The sequence below is a fragment of the Labrus bergylta genome, chromosome 11, assembly GCF_963930695.1.
Source record: "Labrus bergylta chromosome 11, fLabBer1.1, whole genome shotgun sequence".
Taxonomy (NCBI): Eukaryota; Metazoa; Chordata; class Actinopteri; order Labriformes; family Labridae; genus Labrus; species Labrus bergylta.
In genome coordinates, this window is record NC_089205.1 from 16,000,219 (window position 1) to 16,017,851 (window position 17,633).

The window sequence follows — 17,633 nt, forward strand, 5'->3', positions numbered from 1 at the left end:
AGAGTGAGAGTCATAGTGATGTTAAAGCAGACATGAAGTGGTCTTTAGTTGAGTAAGCCCACTGAGGTTGTAGACTTAAGGTCCTTTTTCAAGATTTTGATGGTGTCTGCATTTTCTCCATCTCTAATGTGTCAGTTCCCCCTTCATGTGTAGACTCTGGACGTATAACTCAGTCGTGCCATTGCTGTAACTATGGGCCCATTTTAATTAGATGAATGAATTGACCCCGGGTATAATAACTAAATGATTAATAAAGTAAGTGACTAATGTATTACTCCATGTAATTACTCAGACAAGTATTCCACACATTCACTACCAGCACCTTCAACAATCAGCTGCTGTTTAAAAGATTGTGAGATTGTAAATAAGTTGTTTTAATGCTTCTGATTATTAGTTGGACAAAAGATAATAATGTTGAGTCATCACCTTTGCATTTTATAGAATAAAGGATTATTCATTATCAGAAAACTATAGAAGATGTCGCAATCACTACTGAAAATATTTGTTTGTTGAGGCCTTAAAATGAACACAATGCAATATGGTAGCGGGGTTAGGGTTTGTCTATTGTTATCTGAATTCCCCCTCATATATCTAGTTGATTAGAATATATTGTAATTTTTTTATTTTATCCATACTTCATTAATAAGGTTTACATTCTGTTATACTCGAATGCATAGGCTTGTAATTCACACAGGACTTATGGCCGGCATTCATGGACAGATGTCAAAATTAAAAGTGCAAGATATAATCTACTATTCAAAATGGACCATTATATAAAACATATATTACTGAAAGTTGATTATTGTTGCAGCAATATATGTTCATCATTTTCATGTTGCAGCTTAAGGTCTCCCCAGGGATTTTAACAAAGAGGAACTTATGTTATATTTTGACACCTTATTCAGTACAAAAGTTACTCTTCACTAATGGGGAAACAACTATTTCTCAAAAGTGTCCTAATGTATGAAGGCAAAAGTAAATAGTAGCAGCTAAGGGCATGTTCTTAGTTGGATATTAGACCCTCATACACAAAACCAATCCACAAAACACAAGGCTGAGATTTTGTTTTACATCGTTATGAAACTATTTCCGATTCATCCCTATTCGTCTCACCTGAAATACCTGCGTCTCGAGTGAAAACGCAGGTAGATGCAGCACACAACACTGCCTGTATCCATGTGTGCATTGCATTGTTATCCACCAATCAGCGTGAAGAACAACAACACATCAGTGAAATGTAAATGTTCCGCAGTCATGGTTACTAGTAATTTGCGGCCATTGTCGGTGACATCAACAGGCACGAAGCAACAACAAGTATTAGATTCAAACCATAGACTGTAAATAATAATTCAAACATCATAGGTAGAAAAAGAAAAGCCTGTTGCGTTTCTAAACCTATTTCCGAAAGCAACAGGCACACATAAATACGACTAAAGGGGAGGAAAACGATGAAATGCAATTTATGAAAAACGCTATTTGTAACAATAAATGAGCATTATTGTATTGGGGTCTTTCCTGCAGCTTCACACTGTTGAATGTGTACGATAAGCAAACATAGACTGTGAATATTAAGCAAGCAACACACAAAAGACCGAAATGCGCTCGATGTTTTTAGGGGATTTATTTTTCTAAAATGAAAACCAATTTATTTTTATTGATATGCGAGTCAGTGACCAGTTCTTTTTTTTTTTTACAACCCTGGCGGACGTGACTCAGCTCGCGAAACGTGCTTCGTGTCCGTCACAGGTATTCATCCCATCCGGGTTATTTGTCCGTGTTTTGTTGTTTTCTCGCTGGTGAGCATGGGAGGGGAGCGTGTGGGTCTGTGGGCGGCTACAAACGCTGCGTGATTCACAAACCTTATTTGTTCCCACTACTTTGAGCGCCATCTTGTTTGTAACTCTCCTACGTAAGTGGTAGAGTTTCTACAGAGGGGGGTATCCGATTTCCATTTTTCCAGCCTTTTTTTTTTTTTTTTTGAAACACTGGGAACCTCTCTCTCTCTCTTCCGTAGTGCTCAGGCACATTTTGCTTTATCGTCTGTCTCTTGACAAAACAAATAAATAAAAAATAAAGCCACGGTCATTCTAACTGGACAGAAATGAGCATCGAAACGCTTCTTGAAGCAGCCAAGTTTTTGGAATTGCAAGCCCAGCAACAACAGAAAGCACGTGGTAAGTTGGTATTTTATTAAAAAATAAGATTTATTTCTCAACAGCGGTGGCAACGATGAAATACTACATGTGAAACACTCAACAGCTAAGTGGAGAAAAAAAGTACCGAGTTAAAGAAGAACCAGGTTTAACCAGTCATGAACTAAATACAGTGCAGGGTTTAAAGCCTTCTTAGGCTTTGAAAATCACCAGATTTTTGCTGTTGAATTAAATATTAAAACTACAAGAATGACTGTGGTTAAGTGCGGCAGTGACATTTTAGTTTTACTTCAAAATTCATTTGTATGTGCAGACGCATTGCAGAATAGTATCGACTCTTCGGTGTTACTGTATCTTAACCTAAATCGCAGCTGGTCACAGGAGCTTATAAACACACACACACACAGGGGCTCTGCGGTATCAGGGGTTACTGCATTGAAACCTGCAGTAGATACAGATACGTAAACAACATCATTGAGGTTCATTTGTCCTTCTTTTGCTGGTCAGTTTATTCATCGCACTGCTACCAAACATTTAAGTACAACAAAACAAAAAAAACATGGGGTGAAGGAGGGAGGAGGAGGAGGAGGGGGGGGGGGGGTTGTAAAGGGCGGTGGCGCAGAGAAAGCCAAGCTTGTTTTACATAATGACCTGACATCGTCTGCGGGGCATCTGTTAATCAGGCTTCCCCCCCTACATCTACCTGTGCTCAATAATTTCACACCCTGCATCTTCGCACGACGTTTTGTAGTTTTAAAAAACACCGTGTTCCTTCATGTTTCAGTCCGTGTTTGTGTCTTTAAAAAAAAAAAAAAAATTTACTCCCTCGCCTTCTCAGACGCTCGTGGAGCTTTGAATGTCTGTCGATGACGTGTACCAACCAGCCGCGCCTACATGCAAGAGCCACCGAGGGGGGTCGGGCCCCGCCCCTTTCACCACGTGCGTGCCCGGGCTACCCCTTCCAAAGATTGTTTATGAAGAAGATGAGTCACTACCGCGCGCAGAAAATCTACCAAAAACTCACTTGTGTGTTATATGTCCAAAAAAGGAAAAAAACATAAAACACATTATCAGTGTTTTTTTTTTTCCACAATCAAAACTAATAAGAATAAAAACATTTAATTGAATAATTTATTACAACAACGTGTTATTCCCAGTTAAATTTTATGGTTTCCAAATATGTGCATCTTTCCACTTTCCCTATGTTTATTTTTTACAATACAGCAGTGATTTCTTTTTTAAGTAGGCCTACAGTGATTAATGGAAAGCTAAACTATAAGACAGAACACATACTTCGACTGTCTTACATCCATGAACAATAAACACCTTTTAAACATAGAGTGTAATCTGTCATCAACGTCGTCTCAGTATGTGGCTGTCTGCCAAATGGGCTACCTTGGTATTAGTAATGTTCTATAACATGTTGTCATTTTCAATTTGAATTAAACCACCCCGTTTCCAGTTAACACAAGACGATAACAGTGGTTTAGTGTAAAGGTTGTTAATCAATCCCTAGAAAGTGAAGTTATTAATACTCCAGCTTGACTGTAAAGATAATGTTGTAGCTTCACATTTGACTGCTTGAGCGTGGACTAACCCTTAACCAATCTTCAATGTCTGCAAAAGTATGAAATCAGTTCAAGATACAATTTTCTTAACTGATCACTCTCCAAGACAACTACTAGTTTAGTACATTATAAATGCGAGTGCTGTATGAGCTAGCTCGTATAAAAACATCCTTAACATCTTAACAAGTGTTTGCACCCAGCGATTTAACAGTCTCTGAAGAGGGCAGTTGTTTTTCACCTTTATCTGAATGACAGCATCAGTGATATTCCGAGCGACTCGGAGTGAGAGTTCCTGCCTCTCCCTCTCCCAGCTCCTCGTGCCATGCTGCATTGAGAGAGCAGAGTCCTCCCCTCTCCCTCACCCCCTCCCTCCCTCCCTCCCTCCCTCCCTCCTTCCTGCTACTGTAGAGCAGGTCACTGTGCAGAAAGTAGGCCAGTGTTTCTGTGTGCTGCTGCAGTTATATAACGTCTATAGAAAACCCTCTTGTTTTTATAAGTGTTATAAGTGAGTCTTTATAAAAGACTCTCCTCGGCCTTATGTGTGTGTCGGCACCACAATGCTAAATGATCTCTTATAATGTGGCATTCAGCATCTAACAAAAGCTGCATAGCACAGCGGCCAGAACATCTTGTTCTTTTCTACTTGTTTTGACTTTGAGGCAAAGTAATGCCACTGCAGCGTCACAAATACACACAGCAGAAAGTGAAAGACCTAACTGTTGGATGTGATACTATTTAACTGTTTTCATGCAGTGGAAATGTCTACTTCCTCTTTCACATGATTTTTACATGCTCACAAAATATAACTGCCCCCAGGCTTTGATTGTGTGTGTTCATGTGCTTGTGTATTTATGTTTGAGCTAACAGGGCTATTAAGTTCCTAAACTTTGAACTTCTTAACTGCTAGACTTTTACGGTACATTATTACCAGTGAGGGACTCGGATATTTCAAAATGCTTAGTTTCAAACAGAAATTTCACTTTTGATGGAACTTTTTTAGCAGTATCGGTCACATATATGAGTGTATTATCACAAAAAGGTTCACCCTAACTTAAGACTAACGTTTTTTCGGCCTACACCTCTCAGTCACACTTATTCTTAACGACATATTTTCTATCAAATCTTGTTTATTGCGAACAAACTTTTAAGTGTGCATGCTTTCATTTGCCTATAATTTAAATAATATTATGGCATTTTCAGTTGCTTTATAATTAACCTCTTGACATGTAATTACATCGTCTAGTGTAGCGCTGTAGTGAAAGGAGCAGTGTTCAGACCCTGGTCCATCTCATACTAATAATAACTTCTAACTCTGAACATCACTGCTGACATAGAAACATGACAGCACCTTAATGGAGGGGTTTCCTTTAATATGAATGGATAGTAAGACAAGGCTGATGAAGAACCTTTTTTTGTCAAAATACTGCACTTTCACACATAAACTGTAACAACAGAACGATCTTATCAGGAGTTATCTCCACTAGCAGTTTACTTCCCAAACATGTTTGTATTTTACTCTTAAAAACTTTCAGGTATTTGTATCCTGGCTATTGTTACATAAAACGTTAACTAAAGCCATCATCAAACACACACATTAAAGATGGGGGGGGTAAGGGTTCCCTCATCGTGGCGTCTCTTTTTCTGCAGGAGTAGAGTAGACCTGCACCCACTTCTACTGCACAATGGGGTCAGTAGACTGTGGCTGGGTGACATTACAGCAGGATATACAGCATCTCTATTAGAACTAGAATCTATTTCATTCTGGAGCATTGGGCTTGATAGAATTTTGTAAATGTAAAAACTATACTTTTAAATCTATATATCGCATTCACGTGTGATCTCCTACAAAATATCTAGAGGAATTCTGGAGGATAGTCCCCTGAAATCTTGCTGATCTGGTTGTTCACACATGCACCTTACAGCAGGAGACTATCCCGGTACCTGAAGTGTGTACTAGAGGAAACTCTTAAGCTGTTTCTGTTAACCCGCCTCCGTTCTGTCCACAGAGGATGAACTGAAGGAGAAGCAGCGGCTGGAGCTGTTGGCAGAGCAAAGGCGTTCTGATGTGAACTATAACACAACAATCCACACCAACCATGTTTCCAAAGCAGACGAGTTCCGCATTGAGTGCCACCAGGCACCCATACCGCCCTCTCTGCCGCCACCCTCCATGCCCATCACTGTCATACCCATCCCTGTTGTCACCCCCAATCCCACAGGCTCACCCACCCAGCCTATCGCAACACTCTCCCCTCCTGCAGCTCCCCCACCCGCTGCCACTCTGCCACGCTCTCCACAACCCAAACCTGACCACCCGCCCTCTGCGCCAACCAACAACCACAAGGTGATACAGAACCACCTCCAACAGCCGCAAATCATCGCACCGATCAGCAATACTAAACTACAGAAGCAGACGCACCCTCAGCTGGTTCAGCGCTATTCTGGCTCCATCGTCTCACCCCCACAGCAACACGCCTTACTCCCCCAGCTGGGCCCTGTGCTCCAGCAGGCTCCTCTGCAGAACGGCCCCATCAGCCGGGGGAGTCCTCCTGATGACGGCCGCCAGCTAGACAACAAGAAGAGGCCTGGAGGGTGAGTGTAAACACATTTGCTTGTTTAGAATCAAAATAGTCATAAAGATTTCTTTTTTTTGCAAAAGATGTATCCATCTTAAAGGATTCACAAGTTTTTTTTTAGCTTCCTAAACCCCAATATTTAACATTGTCAGGCTATTTTATAAGTTCTTTAACTTTAGTGTTACTTTATATTGGAGATGCACAGAAGAGTGCTGTCACTAAATTAACTGCAGGCAACAAAGTAATCCAACTCTTCTTTTGTTTATGTTGAGTCTTCTCTTCACACTGCCCTTTTTGACACCAAATTCTTACTGTGCTCTCGTTTGTGCTCTTACAGGGCAGGCACAAGAGAGGTGCATAACAAGCTTGAGAAAAACAGGTGGGTTCAGCCTGTCTACCATAGGGCCTCCTTACACAGTGAGAGATCCGATAGTGTACCATCACACAAAGTAATGTCATATTGTTCATATGGTTTCTATGTGAAAGGTTTAAGTTTATTCTTAAACTGATCGATTCTTTTTTTTGATTTGTCACAGTACTTTTTCTTTGTTTGCGAAGCTTTTTTCTTTGTTGAAATTGTGTTGTTGTAATCACAAGATTAAAGCCTAGTGGGGCTCTACCATTTGTCCCGTCTAAAATCCCCCGTCTGTGTCTTGTGTCCAATAGACGAGCACACTTAAAGGAGTGCTTCGAGACGCTGAAGAAAAACATCCCGAACATAGACGAGAAGAAGACGTCCAATCTGTGTGTGCTGAGAAGTGCACTGAGATACATTCAGGTGAGCTGCTGGGTTTGAACAAGTCTTAATCACTTCATGTGTGAGTGATATGACATGTAGTTATATGTCTGATGGGGAGAATAGCACTGTGCATCAGCCAGTTTCACCATTTAGGCCAGCGCTCAAACTACTTGTCATTCCTTTTTGTAATGCAAGTTGCTCAGGCTGTGAAGATGTGCGTTAATGCTGGGGTAATTTGGAGCTGGGGAGCATACTTTCAGTGTTTCCCCTACCATTATATTAGGGGGGCGGCCCGCCTCCCCCAACGGACCACCTCCTCCCCCTTGAAGGTCATGTTAATTTTTGTGCCTTTATTGTAGAGAGAGGATAGTGGATAGAGTCGGAAATCAGGGAAAGAAGTCATTTAAGGATACCTTTCCGATAGAACAGGACTTGTCATTAAAAGTAACGCATGAACACCAAGATTCCTTCAAGTGTTTGTGTCAGCGTCCGTCTGCCCGCACCTCCCCACCCCCCCCCCAAAGCTGCAAACCAACAGAAACACTGTACTTTATTACAAAGTGTTTGCTATATGTTTGGCAAGGCCTGCAAACCAAATCGTCTCCTAATTGAGGAGCAATTATTATCAGTCTGCTGACTTTGGCGTGTGTGCTGCATTTGTCATGCATGCTTGTGAATCTTGCTACAACTTGTTTATACAGATTCATTGGCACATGGGATAACTGCTGAACCACTGAACATCCATTCTTATGTTGCCATGCTGCAGTGTGAGAAAAGGGTTCAAGAGGAAATGCATACAACAGAAGCATGTTCAAACGTTGAAAGAGCTTGCATATGACGCAGAAAACACAGGAATGTACTAACTGATTAAACAAATGCAAGAGAAATAAGCCTTTTCTCTGGCACATACAATCTATTTTATTTTCAAAAAAGTATAGAAATGGAGCTTTAGCAGAGGAGTTTTGACCCTCCTCTCCTGAGGAAACTTCTTCATCTAATCTTTAAGCGACTCTATGATTAATATTAGGAATATCTGCCATGTCCACAACTGTCTCACCATGTGCTTGAGTCAGGCACTTGCTGAGTGAATGTGGTGGTTGTAAACAGCTGGTGCAAAGGTCCACCACTGACCTAGTTTGACTTGTCCGACTGTTGAGCGTGTCACAGCGGGTCATTTTTTTTATCCTATAGATAGATACTGTAGGGTGGCAGCTTTAAACATAAAGTTCAACCTGGACCAAGGTGTTGCAATCTAAGAAGTATTTTGGTGTTATTGTGCGGAGATTAATTTCATTATTTTCCAGCTTCCTAGCAGATTTTTTTTTCTTCTTTCTTTTTGTATTTGAATGTGTCATCATATGGGTCGGAGTTTGAAGTCAGACAACTATGCATGTTAGCCTATGCTCTAATTCAATGTGCACATTGATATCTCTGTATGAAACAACCTGTTGTAGTTCATCTGTTTTGTCATGATATAGCTGCGTTGAAGGATTACTCGTGTAAATGTTGCTGAGGACGGTGTGCTGCTGATTCAGTGCATTGAGCAGCAGCAGCAGTCTTGTTGTTCCTCAGTGCGTGTGGAAACTAGGACAACGTGGGTGCAGAGCTCATCACCCAATCTCCCTCCCTCTGCCCCCTCTCTGTGTGATTAAGTAACACAGTGCTCAGTGTGCTGCCTGCAACTGGCTGACTGACCTGCCTCTCAACAGTTGGGCTAGACCTAGAGCTACTAACTGCAGACGAGGAGAAGAATAACCATCTTTCTCACAAAGTGTCAACTGCAAATCCTCATGGGGTGAAGCTAGATGCATCACATTCAGAGCTTCTACTGTAGGTCTGTAGGTCTTCTACTGTAGGTCAGATGAGTTAATCTTTTGTTTGTAAGTTTTGTCTTGCATTCCTCTTTGTCTTAATCTTTGACTGGTCTGGCTGGTTGTTTAGTTTAAGGAGGGGTGTGGTAAAAAAAAGGGAACTTAAAGGTTAAAGGAGGCTAAAACAGAACAAAAAAACATGTGAACACGCTGTCATCTTGACATGGGTGGTACAGAGGCATGTCCTGCCTGCACACACCTCTCTCTCCCTGAAAACTGCCTCCTCCCTCTGCCCCCCCTCCAGAGGCAGCCTGCACACATCAACAAAAATGAGCTCAGGAGAGGATCAAACAAGAGGCTTTAGACTCAGCATCCCATATGATTTGATTTATCTAGACTGTTGTCTTCTGCGTCAATGTGAAAAGTATATGTTATAGTTGTTTTTTTAAATCGTTTTTACATAGAAAGTCACAGGCTTGTAGTTCAAGTTTCACTTCCTCGTTCCAGTTCAGTTTAAAACGTCGCAGTAAACACGACCTTGAACACACTTATAAAAAGCTTACTTTGCTCTTTTTCATTTTTTGTCTTCATGTAAACAGGGCTATAACATTTATATGAACCATATCTCGTTTCTAAAGGATCTCCCTGAAGCCCACAGTGTTGCTAAGAAAGCAAAGGCTGCAAAGTAAGCCCTGGTGCATCAGAGCTCCTCCTCTCTGCTCCCCCCCCTCCTCTCCTCCCTCCATCCTGAGCTTTTAAGGCCACATGAGCAGCAAGCACATGGCTAGCCTGAGCCGCGTGACGTCATCCCCCGTGCTGGGCCTCCGCCCAACACTGCAACACGCAGGACTCGTCGTAACATTGGGCTTAGCTGCCAGCAGCAGGGAGGGAACATTGAGCGGTAAACATTAGGCTCGGTTTACTCCTCTCGCGCTTCAGTTCCCCCTCCAAAGCCGACGGAAGTTGTTCCTCCACTGCTTATGAAAGATTTAATTAGAGAGACTGAGGAAGTAGGATATATGTTTAAGCATTTCAAATAAATGACATTTAACTTGGCATAAATTATCAAACCTCGTAAGAATTGCCTTCGAACAAAAAAGGAGTTGCATTGATTGCTTTGACATTTTCGGATTCATTCAGCCTTCAACATGAAAGATAATCAGACTTTCGAGTTTCAAGGTTTATTTCAGCAGGTCCCAGCTCAGTCTCTTTGAATTCTCATTGACACTTTCCTCTTTTATTGGTCTGAGGCAAGACTGAATTCAAACTCAGTGACTTACATCTGCTGTACTAGTATAAGAATCTTTCTCCAGGAAAATTACAATTTTCTGGGGGGGGGAAATATATTTTTCTGCTCAGGTGATTTACAGGGAATGAAACGGCTATATCATGTCACACTGTGGACGTCATGTACAGAAGCTTGGTCAGCCAGTCCTCAGCCACAATGAGGTAAAATTAGGTCACTTATTACCAGCACAGGTTTGCACACAGAAATGTTATAGAAGTGGAATATATTCATACAAAGACAGGCCTTTTATTGTTGCAATGAGGCACCATGTGAGGTTTACGGTTCCAGCTTGAAGGCACTGTGAGACAAGGGTTTATGGTTACGAGACTGTCACAAGACCTCCTTAAAGAAGCCTGATCAGTGAACCAGGCCAGGCAGCATGTCTGCAACGTGGCCTCCTGTGTATCTGGCCCTTTAAAAAACCCAGCCTTGTGCCGTCTGCTGCAGAAATGAGTCAGTGAGTACAGCTTGTATTGCTCTCTTTCAATCCCCCGCTATCTGCCGCCCCCCCCCCTCATTCTCTGTGGGGCCATGTGCTCGGCACTCGCATTGCTTGTGACAGCGCTTGAGCGGTGTTTACCTTGTGCGTGCGGCGCGCGCACACACACACACACACACACACACACACACACACACAATGCAGCCGAGGCCTGTACTGATCCAGATTTTCACATGCAAACGAGACTGAGGCGGGGGGCATGCGCGGGGGAAACAAAAGGTACTTGGCACCTTGCGTCCTACCAACCTGCTGACATGATTAACAGGCTGATGAAGTAATGCAGGATCCATCTGTGATGTACTCGACAATCAGGTTTTCCTGGTTAATCGGAGACTAGCTGTCTATAAAGAGACATGCTCCGTGTACCATTAGAGTTCAGTGTGCTCCTGATTTTGTGGAGCCTTTTCCATCTCCATGAGTCATAGTTGGAGGCATGCACAGTTGTGGTTCCACTCACGTAAAGGCTGCTGGCTAAACGGCGAGGGTAACAGGGAGACAGCCAACCATTACAGTCCACGTATCACATATTCTGTTCACTCTTCATTCCCTGATTTCTGCCTTTCAGACAATCCTTTTGAGACAGACAGGTGATGACATAAGTGTGCTTGTTTGTGTATCAGAAAGTCAAATCTCCATGCAGGTGGAAAATCTTTCTCATGATTACAACCAGGTTGAGTTTCAGAACTCTGCAGTACATACTTAAATGCTTCCAGGGAAAATTACACAGAACGGGAACATAAAGGAGTGCGCGGTCGTTTGGGTCACAAAGGAAGCCTTAAGAAGGTTTTTCAGCTGTTTCCATGACGACCAAAGACAGGGGCATTTCAGTACATCGTGAGTGGAGACTATGGATACTGTTGGTGTATTCAGACTGAGGAACACAAATCAGCAGCTTCACTGATTGGCGGAGTGGCTGTTGATGGCTGGTGTTACATATCTGTGTCCAGATGTCTATGAGTGCATGTTAAAGTGCACATGGTTTCCATTCATCAGCAACAAGCTCATCAAGCTCTAGATCAAAACCTATTTCCATAATATTAGATTTCTCTGCTTTCAAAGGCTGTCGAATACAATGACGTCATTGTTTGAACTTTTGTGGTTTTCCAGAAGCTCTCGACCACTGTATGTGTTTGTGTGTGGGGTGGGGTGTGGTTGTCATAAACAACACAGTTTGATTCCGAATGATATGTATGGTATACCAATATAAGAGAGAAAAAGTGATTTTTGGGGGCTGGCATGAAGGGAGACCTTTTCTATTAGGATTGTGCATTATACACTAACAAACTCATTTTCTAAACAAATGTATGATGTATGATAAAATATGTACACAGATGTTGTACTAGCATAACGGTTGATACCTGTTAAACATACATTACAGCTATGTTTCTGAGATGGTCTAATATCAGCCCTATTACATCATCCAACCAAAGTATTGATTAGGTTCGAATTAAAGGTATTGAAGAGAGAGTTAAGATTACCCATATCACGCGACACGTATGGGTCATACAGTAACATGATTTAAGTGAAATGTGGAAAGTTACTGCTGTGTGTGTGAAGAAAACTTTCCGCTGATATTTCATTATTGGATTTTGATCAGTATTTGCGTGTAATCAAAGCAGAACTCTTCAGTTTAATAACCAGATTAAAAGCTCATTTATGTGGATTTATTTAGGATTAATTGTGTTCTTTTCATATCTTTCCTCTGCCAAACTCAGACATGCGCAGGACTTCCTCTCAGTTTGTATTTGTGTGTGCAAGGGAACTGAAATCAGCCCACATGGGACAGAGTCCGGGCACAGACTGCTTGGCCCATGCATTTCTAATCCTGGATAAGGACCAGAGACAGGTGCCGAATTACACAAGGCCCGCCTTTTGTCCCCCTTTGCTATTTATATACATTTGTACAGTAGTTATACAAGCACAGTTCCCGCTAACAGAAGTCTTATCTACATACAAATAATAAACAACACTTCAGCTACATACGTGATCAAGCCTTTAAATCCCCAGTCGACAAACACAATGACATCCACATTTACTTTTAACTCTCTCTGTCCCTCTCACTCACACACACACACATATATATTATGTGTGTATAGTGTGTGTGTGTGTGTGTGTGTGTGTGTGTGTGTGTATACACACACACACACACACACACACACACACACACACACACACACACACACACACACACACACACACACACACACCTCCCCTCACAGAAACTAATACACGGAGGCATGAACACTAACAGGAAGTCCACTCTTTATGACCCTGAGTCATCAGGTTGCTGGTTACAGGTTTCACACATTGTCATTTCCCGATAGCCCACCCAAGGCTTTATTTAAGCTGTTGAATTTGTGCAATACAAACTTAAAATGTAAAAAATAAAATTACGTAGTACACAACTTCAAAACACTAAGCTCTAACCGAGTTAAATCGATCTGATCTGTACTGCCAAATTCAGCAGTTATTTATTAGGTTCTGTTTTTTTCCTCATAGTTTTGGTTGATGGTTTTCAAACATCTTTAAAGTTTCCCCCTGTTGCTGCGTACAAGGAAGTTTGGCTCAGTTTGTTTGGTTTTGGCTCGTGTCAGCTGACGGTTTAAGGGAAATTAGGTCACAGAGGGCTACTGCCTGGAAGCACCTCCTGCCCCTCCCTTTCACATACTTGCCTCCTCCACCTCCTCCTTCCCTCCTTCTCTTGTAGCTCTGTTAGTTTGCTCCCTGCACACAGCCTCTGGTCACAGGTTTATTTTTAAATCATTATTTGTTGGATTCTTTCACACAGGCATTAATGAAGGGTGCGAGTCTTTAGTATTTATAGCAACAGGTACACAGTTTCTCATGAATCTTCTGGTATTTAAGAAGGACAGAATTACCCAACTTAAGCTAAAACAAGGTTAGGCATCGTTTGTTGTTTGACTGATGCTTAATACAGAATTTTCTTGTATGAAAAAGATGCTGCTGCTTCGTTATTATTTAGCGTTTGTGCTGTTGAAATGGTGGCGGTGTCATAAAATGTGTTAATAATACCTTTTGTCAAAATACCTGCTCCGTGACTATCCTGTCCTGTGTTGGAACCCGAACAGAAGTATCCATAATTCATCTTTTTGTTGTTGCTTTCCCATTGTACCACCTACATTTGAAATAATCTGACAGATTACCATTCTTGTATCAGTCATAGATGGAGATTTACAGATTGCATTGATGCAGTCATTTAATCGTTGTGTCATATGTGGAGCAGATGGAGACACTGAGCCAGACTGTAGCCTGATATAAATCACAGCAGACACTAGCTGTCCTGCTAATATCTTGTTTTTGCCTCGATAATCTGTCAAACCTTTTTAACATACCACTAATGATGTACTTAAATAATTATTACATAGTCAAACACAAAAGATTAAAGCCTAAAACACGAGCATGATGAAGAATCGACACCTGTTGGACACAATCAGCAGAACTATAAAAGACAAGAAGTATCCCCAGATCGGTGTATTGAATTTCACAGGAAGTGAACTTCATGAACTGGTAATCAGATGCGTGTTTACCGACAGCAGCCCACACTATCTGCTCAAGGCAAAGATTGAAGAGTTGGGCTTTTTTTTTTTTTTTTTTTTTTTTCTTCACAATCTTGTCTCATCATCTTTCAGACGCTGAAGCGGAAAGAGAAGGAGTACGAGCACGACATGGAGCGACTGGCCAGAGAGAAGATCGCCACGCAGCAGCGCTTAGCAGAGCTGAAGAATGAGCTGAGCCAATGGATGGATGTGATTGAGATCGACCGTGTGCTCCGTCAGACAGTCCAGCCTGAAGAGGACCAGGCCTCCACCTCCACTGCCTCAGGTGAGGTTGACAGTCAGGGTGGAAGTAATGGAGGGGCTACAGGGCTGCTGTTGTATTTATGTGAAGACTCTATTATTTTATATATGCTCCAGTATGCAAAAAAAAATACTACAGCAACAAATTGCCTTATTTAATTTTAGGTGCTGGTAAAATCAAAATCCTGTTTTAACACAGAGTGACTTGTCTGTTACAGAAGGTGAAGACGTTATGGATGACGACCTTGAAGATGAGACTCCACCTAGACCACAGACTGCCTTACCCTCTGTGCCTCAAAACATGAAACCAGAGCTGCACAAATGTGCAACTCCTGCTCAGATCCCAACCCCACCACCCACCATAACCACCACCTCTACCTCCTTCATCACCCAACACATCTCCATCCAGCACAAAGCCCCTCTGCACCAACCCCTGCTCCAGCCACTGCAAGTGAGCCCTCCACTGATGATGCCCAAGCCTGCAGCCCCTCACACATTCACAGCCACAACATCCTGCAACCCCACCATCTCCTCTCAGCCTCTGATCCCCACCCAGACTCAGATGGTGACTGTGCCGAGCATACACCCCACAGTTATCGCCCACGCTTCCGTGTCCCACCCCTCAGTCATCCAGGCAGTCAACCACGTCATTCACGGAGGGGGTACGAAGCATATCGCTCACCTGGCTCCCTCCACCACCACCACCTCTGTTCACCTAGCCCCTGCACACCAGCCCATTGGTCACATCACAGTGCATCCAGTGGCTCACCTGGGCCAGCATCTACCTGGCCTCTATCCCCAGTCAATGGCTGTCACACAGCCAGCTGTGGTCGGTCACATCACCCACACCCTGAACCACGCCCACCCTCAGGTCAACGGCTCTGCGCCGTGCCAAACAACCACAGCCATAGTTGGCAAGCAGACCCAAATGGTGACCCACCACCCGCAGCTGGTGGGTCAGACGGTGCTCAACCCTGTGACAATGGTGACCATGCCCCCGTTTCCCATCAGCACCCTGAAGCTGGCCTGAACACCACCAACAGGACCACCAGGCTAAAAGGAGGGGACACCCCTTGACAGGGGAGACCCACAGGCCTCAGATCAGGCCAGGCAAGGCCACAGTGAGGGCAGGAGAGCTTCTGGGCACCGCACTGAGCAGAAACAGAGATTCACTATCATTCAGAGACTGTACAGCTGTTTTGAAGAGGGGAAGACAAAAGTCAACCCTCTTTCAGTACTAGTCTATCTCAGCATTTGCAAGTGCTGATCCTGAATTAAAGAGACGCCAGGCTGCATGTGGTTGATAGTCATCATGATGAGTAAAAGTGGTAAAATACATTGGGGAAGTTTGCAAGTTAAGACCCTGGCGCACCATCCATTGCTGCAGATAACAGAGCCGTGGTTGTTTTTTTCACATGAAAGTACCCTGGTTCAGAGTTTATGTACATCCTGACTGTTGGCTAGACTTCCCACTATCACTCTGCGTGTTGTGGATTAACCAACAGTACAACATGTACTCAAGAGGCAATGTCGGGCTATCACGGTGAAGTTTCACCGAGTGCTTGACCCGCCATAACCAGCAGCACATTGGGAATGTGATTTAGAGGAGCTCCTCCTCTCTAGACGAGGCACATGCTGCAGAGTTTTAGCTAAATCACGGACTGAAATCTAAGCTCCTGAAATGGAGCTGCAGTCCTTCATAATGGTGCATACAGCACTAGCTCCCCCTGCTGGCTGTTCTGTTCAACGTCATACAACGATTCTCTAATTATGAAGATATTCTATGTATATGATGATTGGTGTTATTCAAACATCCCCTTGAAAGTTGAACAGCTAAATCAAAAGAGACTCATTGTTTCTATTATCAGATATACTGGTGAGTGTGCACTGTGCACAGCTACACATTCTGTTACGTTTTTTTCCACAGATTTTTTATTATTTATGCAAAATGAGAAAATGTTGTACATCGACATGCCCCCCCCCTCCAAATGTAAACACCACAATATACAGATGGGATGTTAGTACTTGTCTTCTGAAATGAAAAAAACAACAAATGTAGATTGAGATGAGATTCTGAATATAAAAGGGACCACAAAATGTAGTAAGTTGTGTTTCAATGCTGTTTTGCTGGGATATGGTAGAGGAAGAGGAGTGTTTGAATGTTGTTAATGCATAAATTCGATGGTTATTATACAAACAAGAGCCCACAGTAGGGTTGTCAGCCTTCAGCAAGTAGATGTAAGAGTTAATGATTGAAGTCCTGTCGTACAGACTTAGGGTTAGGATCCCTGTTTTGTGATTTTTAACAGTAAAAACAATCAATTTGAATATTTTTATTTTTTTGCAAAGACTTTAAATTTCCAAAGCTACCACTGTGAACATTTCTGTTATAGTCACTGAGCAGAAAATCTGCAGTTTAGCAAAGCACTTGCTAAATCAGCACCATGCTGTGTTCTCCTAAGCCTGAATGTACTGACCTGTGAAAGGATGTGGAGGAGGAGCACACAGATGTTCTGCCCTTTTGCTTATACTTCATTCAAGTATTATGTGTATGTAAAGTGTAACATGTAAAGACAATTTTGTATTTTAAGATTAACTGTTGCTTGTTTCATGTGAAGAATAACTTCTTCTATTTAATGTAAATTAGATTTTTTGTTTTTTACCTGGGACCATGTTTAGTGCTGTATTTCAGGGGATGCCAACACAGACCTCTTCCCATATTTGAATCCGGCCATTGAAACTAATTTATTCAAATGTTTTTGTATTTGATTCTGATTCAATATGACAACAGCACAAACTTCTTTTTTTATTTTACTCAAAGATAAACAACCTTTGTTCCACATTAAGATAGCATGAAAATAATCCTGAACGATTAATTTTGGAATCATTGTAGCAAGACAAAGTAAAAAAGGAAACAGGGATTCGGACACTTGAAAAAGCAACAATATACTTGTATGTTTTCCCTATGGAGAAAGTTTAAGTTGTATATAGCCTGTAAATGTTGGGCTGCATTTAGATCTAACTGTATTATGTTTAAAGCTTGGGAAGATATGTAAAATGACAAATTTATTAAAAAAGATACTTAATAAATTGTATTACATTTACAAAAGTCTGAGGCTGTTTTTTTTAACACGTAAAAGAAACTTTTATTTTCACATTTAACAGCTGTAGTTATTTTGTG

General features: G+C 42.1%; 1 protein-coding gene and 1 non-coding gene across 3 annotated transcripts; both read left to right on the plus strand.

Annotated features, from left to right (window-relative positions):
* Nucleotides 1-1,889: 1,889 nt before the first annotated feature.
* On the plus strand, nucleotides 1,890-17,561 carry mnta (MAX network transcriptional repressor a). Of its 2 annotated transcripts, XM_020639342.3 has the most exons (6): nucleotides 1,890-2,174; nucleotides 5,728-6,313; nucleotides 6,635-6,676; nucleotides 6,964-7,075; nucleotides 14,285-14,477; nucleotides 14,671-17,561. In XM_020639342.3, exons 1-6 carry the CDS (start codon nucleotides 2,102-2,104, stop codon nucleotides 15,480-15,482), a joined length of 1,818 nt encoding a protein of 605 aa, XP_020494998.2. In that variant the 5' UTR covers nucleotides 1,890-2,101; the 3' UTR covers nucleotides 15,483-17,561. The 2 variants fall into 2 exon arrangements, with proteins under 2 accessions (XP_020494998.2, XP_020494999.2); XM_020639343.3 differs by lacking the exon at nucleotides 6,635-6,676.
* On the plus strand, nucleotides 12,713-12,823 carry LOC136180854 (small nucleolar RNA SNORA23). Its single transcript, XR_010667478.1, has one exon. It is a non-coding gene; the product is annotated as a small nucleolar RNA SNORA23 (small nucleolar RNA).
* Nucleotides 17,562-17,633: the final 72 nt, after the last annotated feature.

Coding starts and splice junctions, on each gene's coding strand:
- mnta (XM_020639342.3), top strand. CDS start 2,102: ATGAGCATCGAAACGCTTCTTGAAGCAGCCAAGTTTTTGGAATTGCAA. Junction 6,314..6,634: donor AACAAGAAGAGGCCTGGAGG/GTGAGTGTAAAC, acceptor GTGCTCTTACAG/GGCAGGCACAAGAGAGGTGC. Junction 6,677..6,963: donor AACAAGCTTGAGAAAAACAG/GTGGGTTCAGCC, acceptor TGTGTCCAATAG/ACGAGCACACTTAAAGGAGT.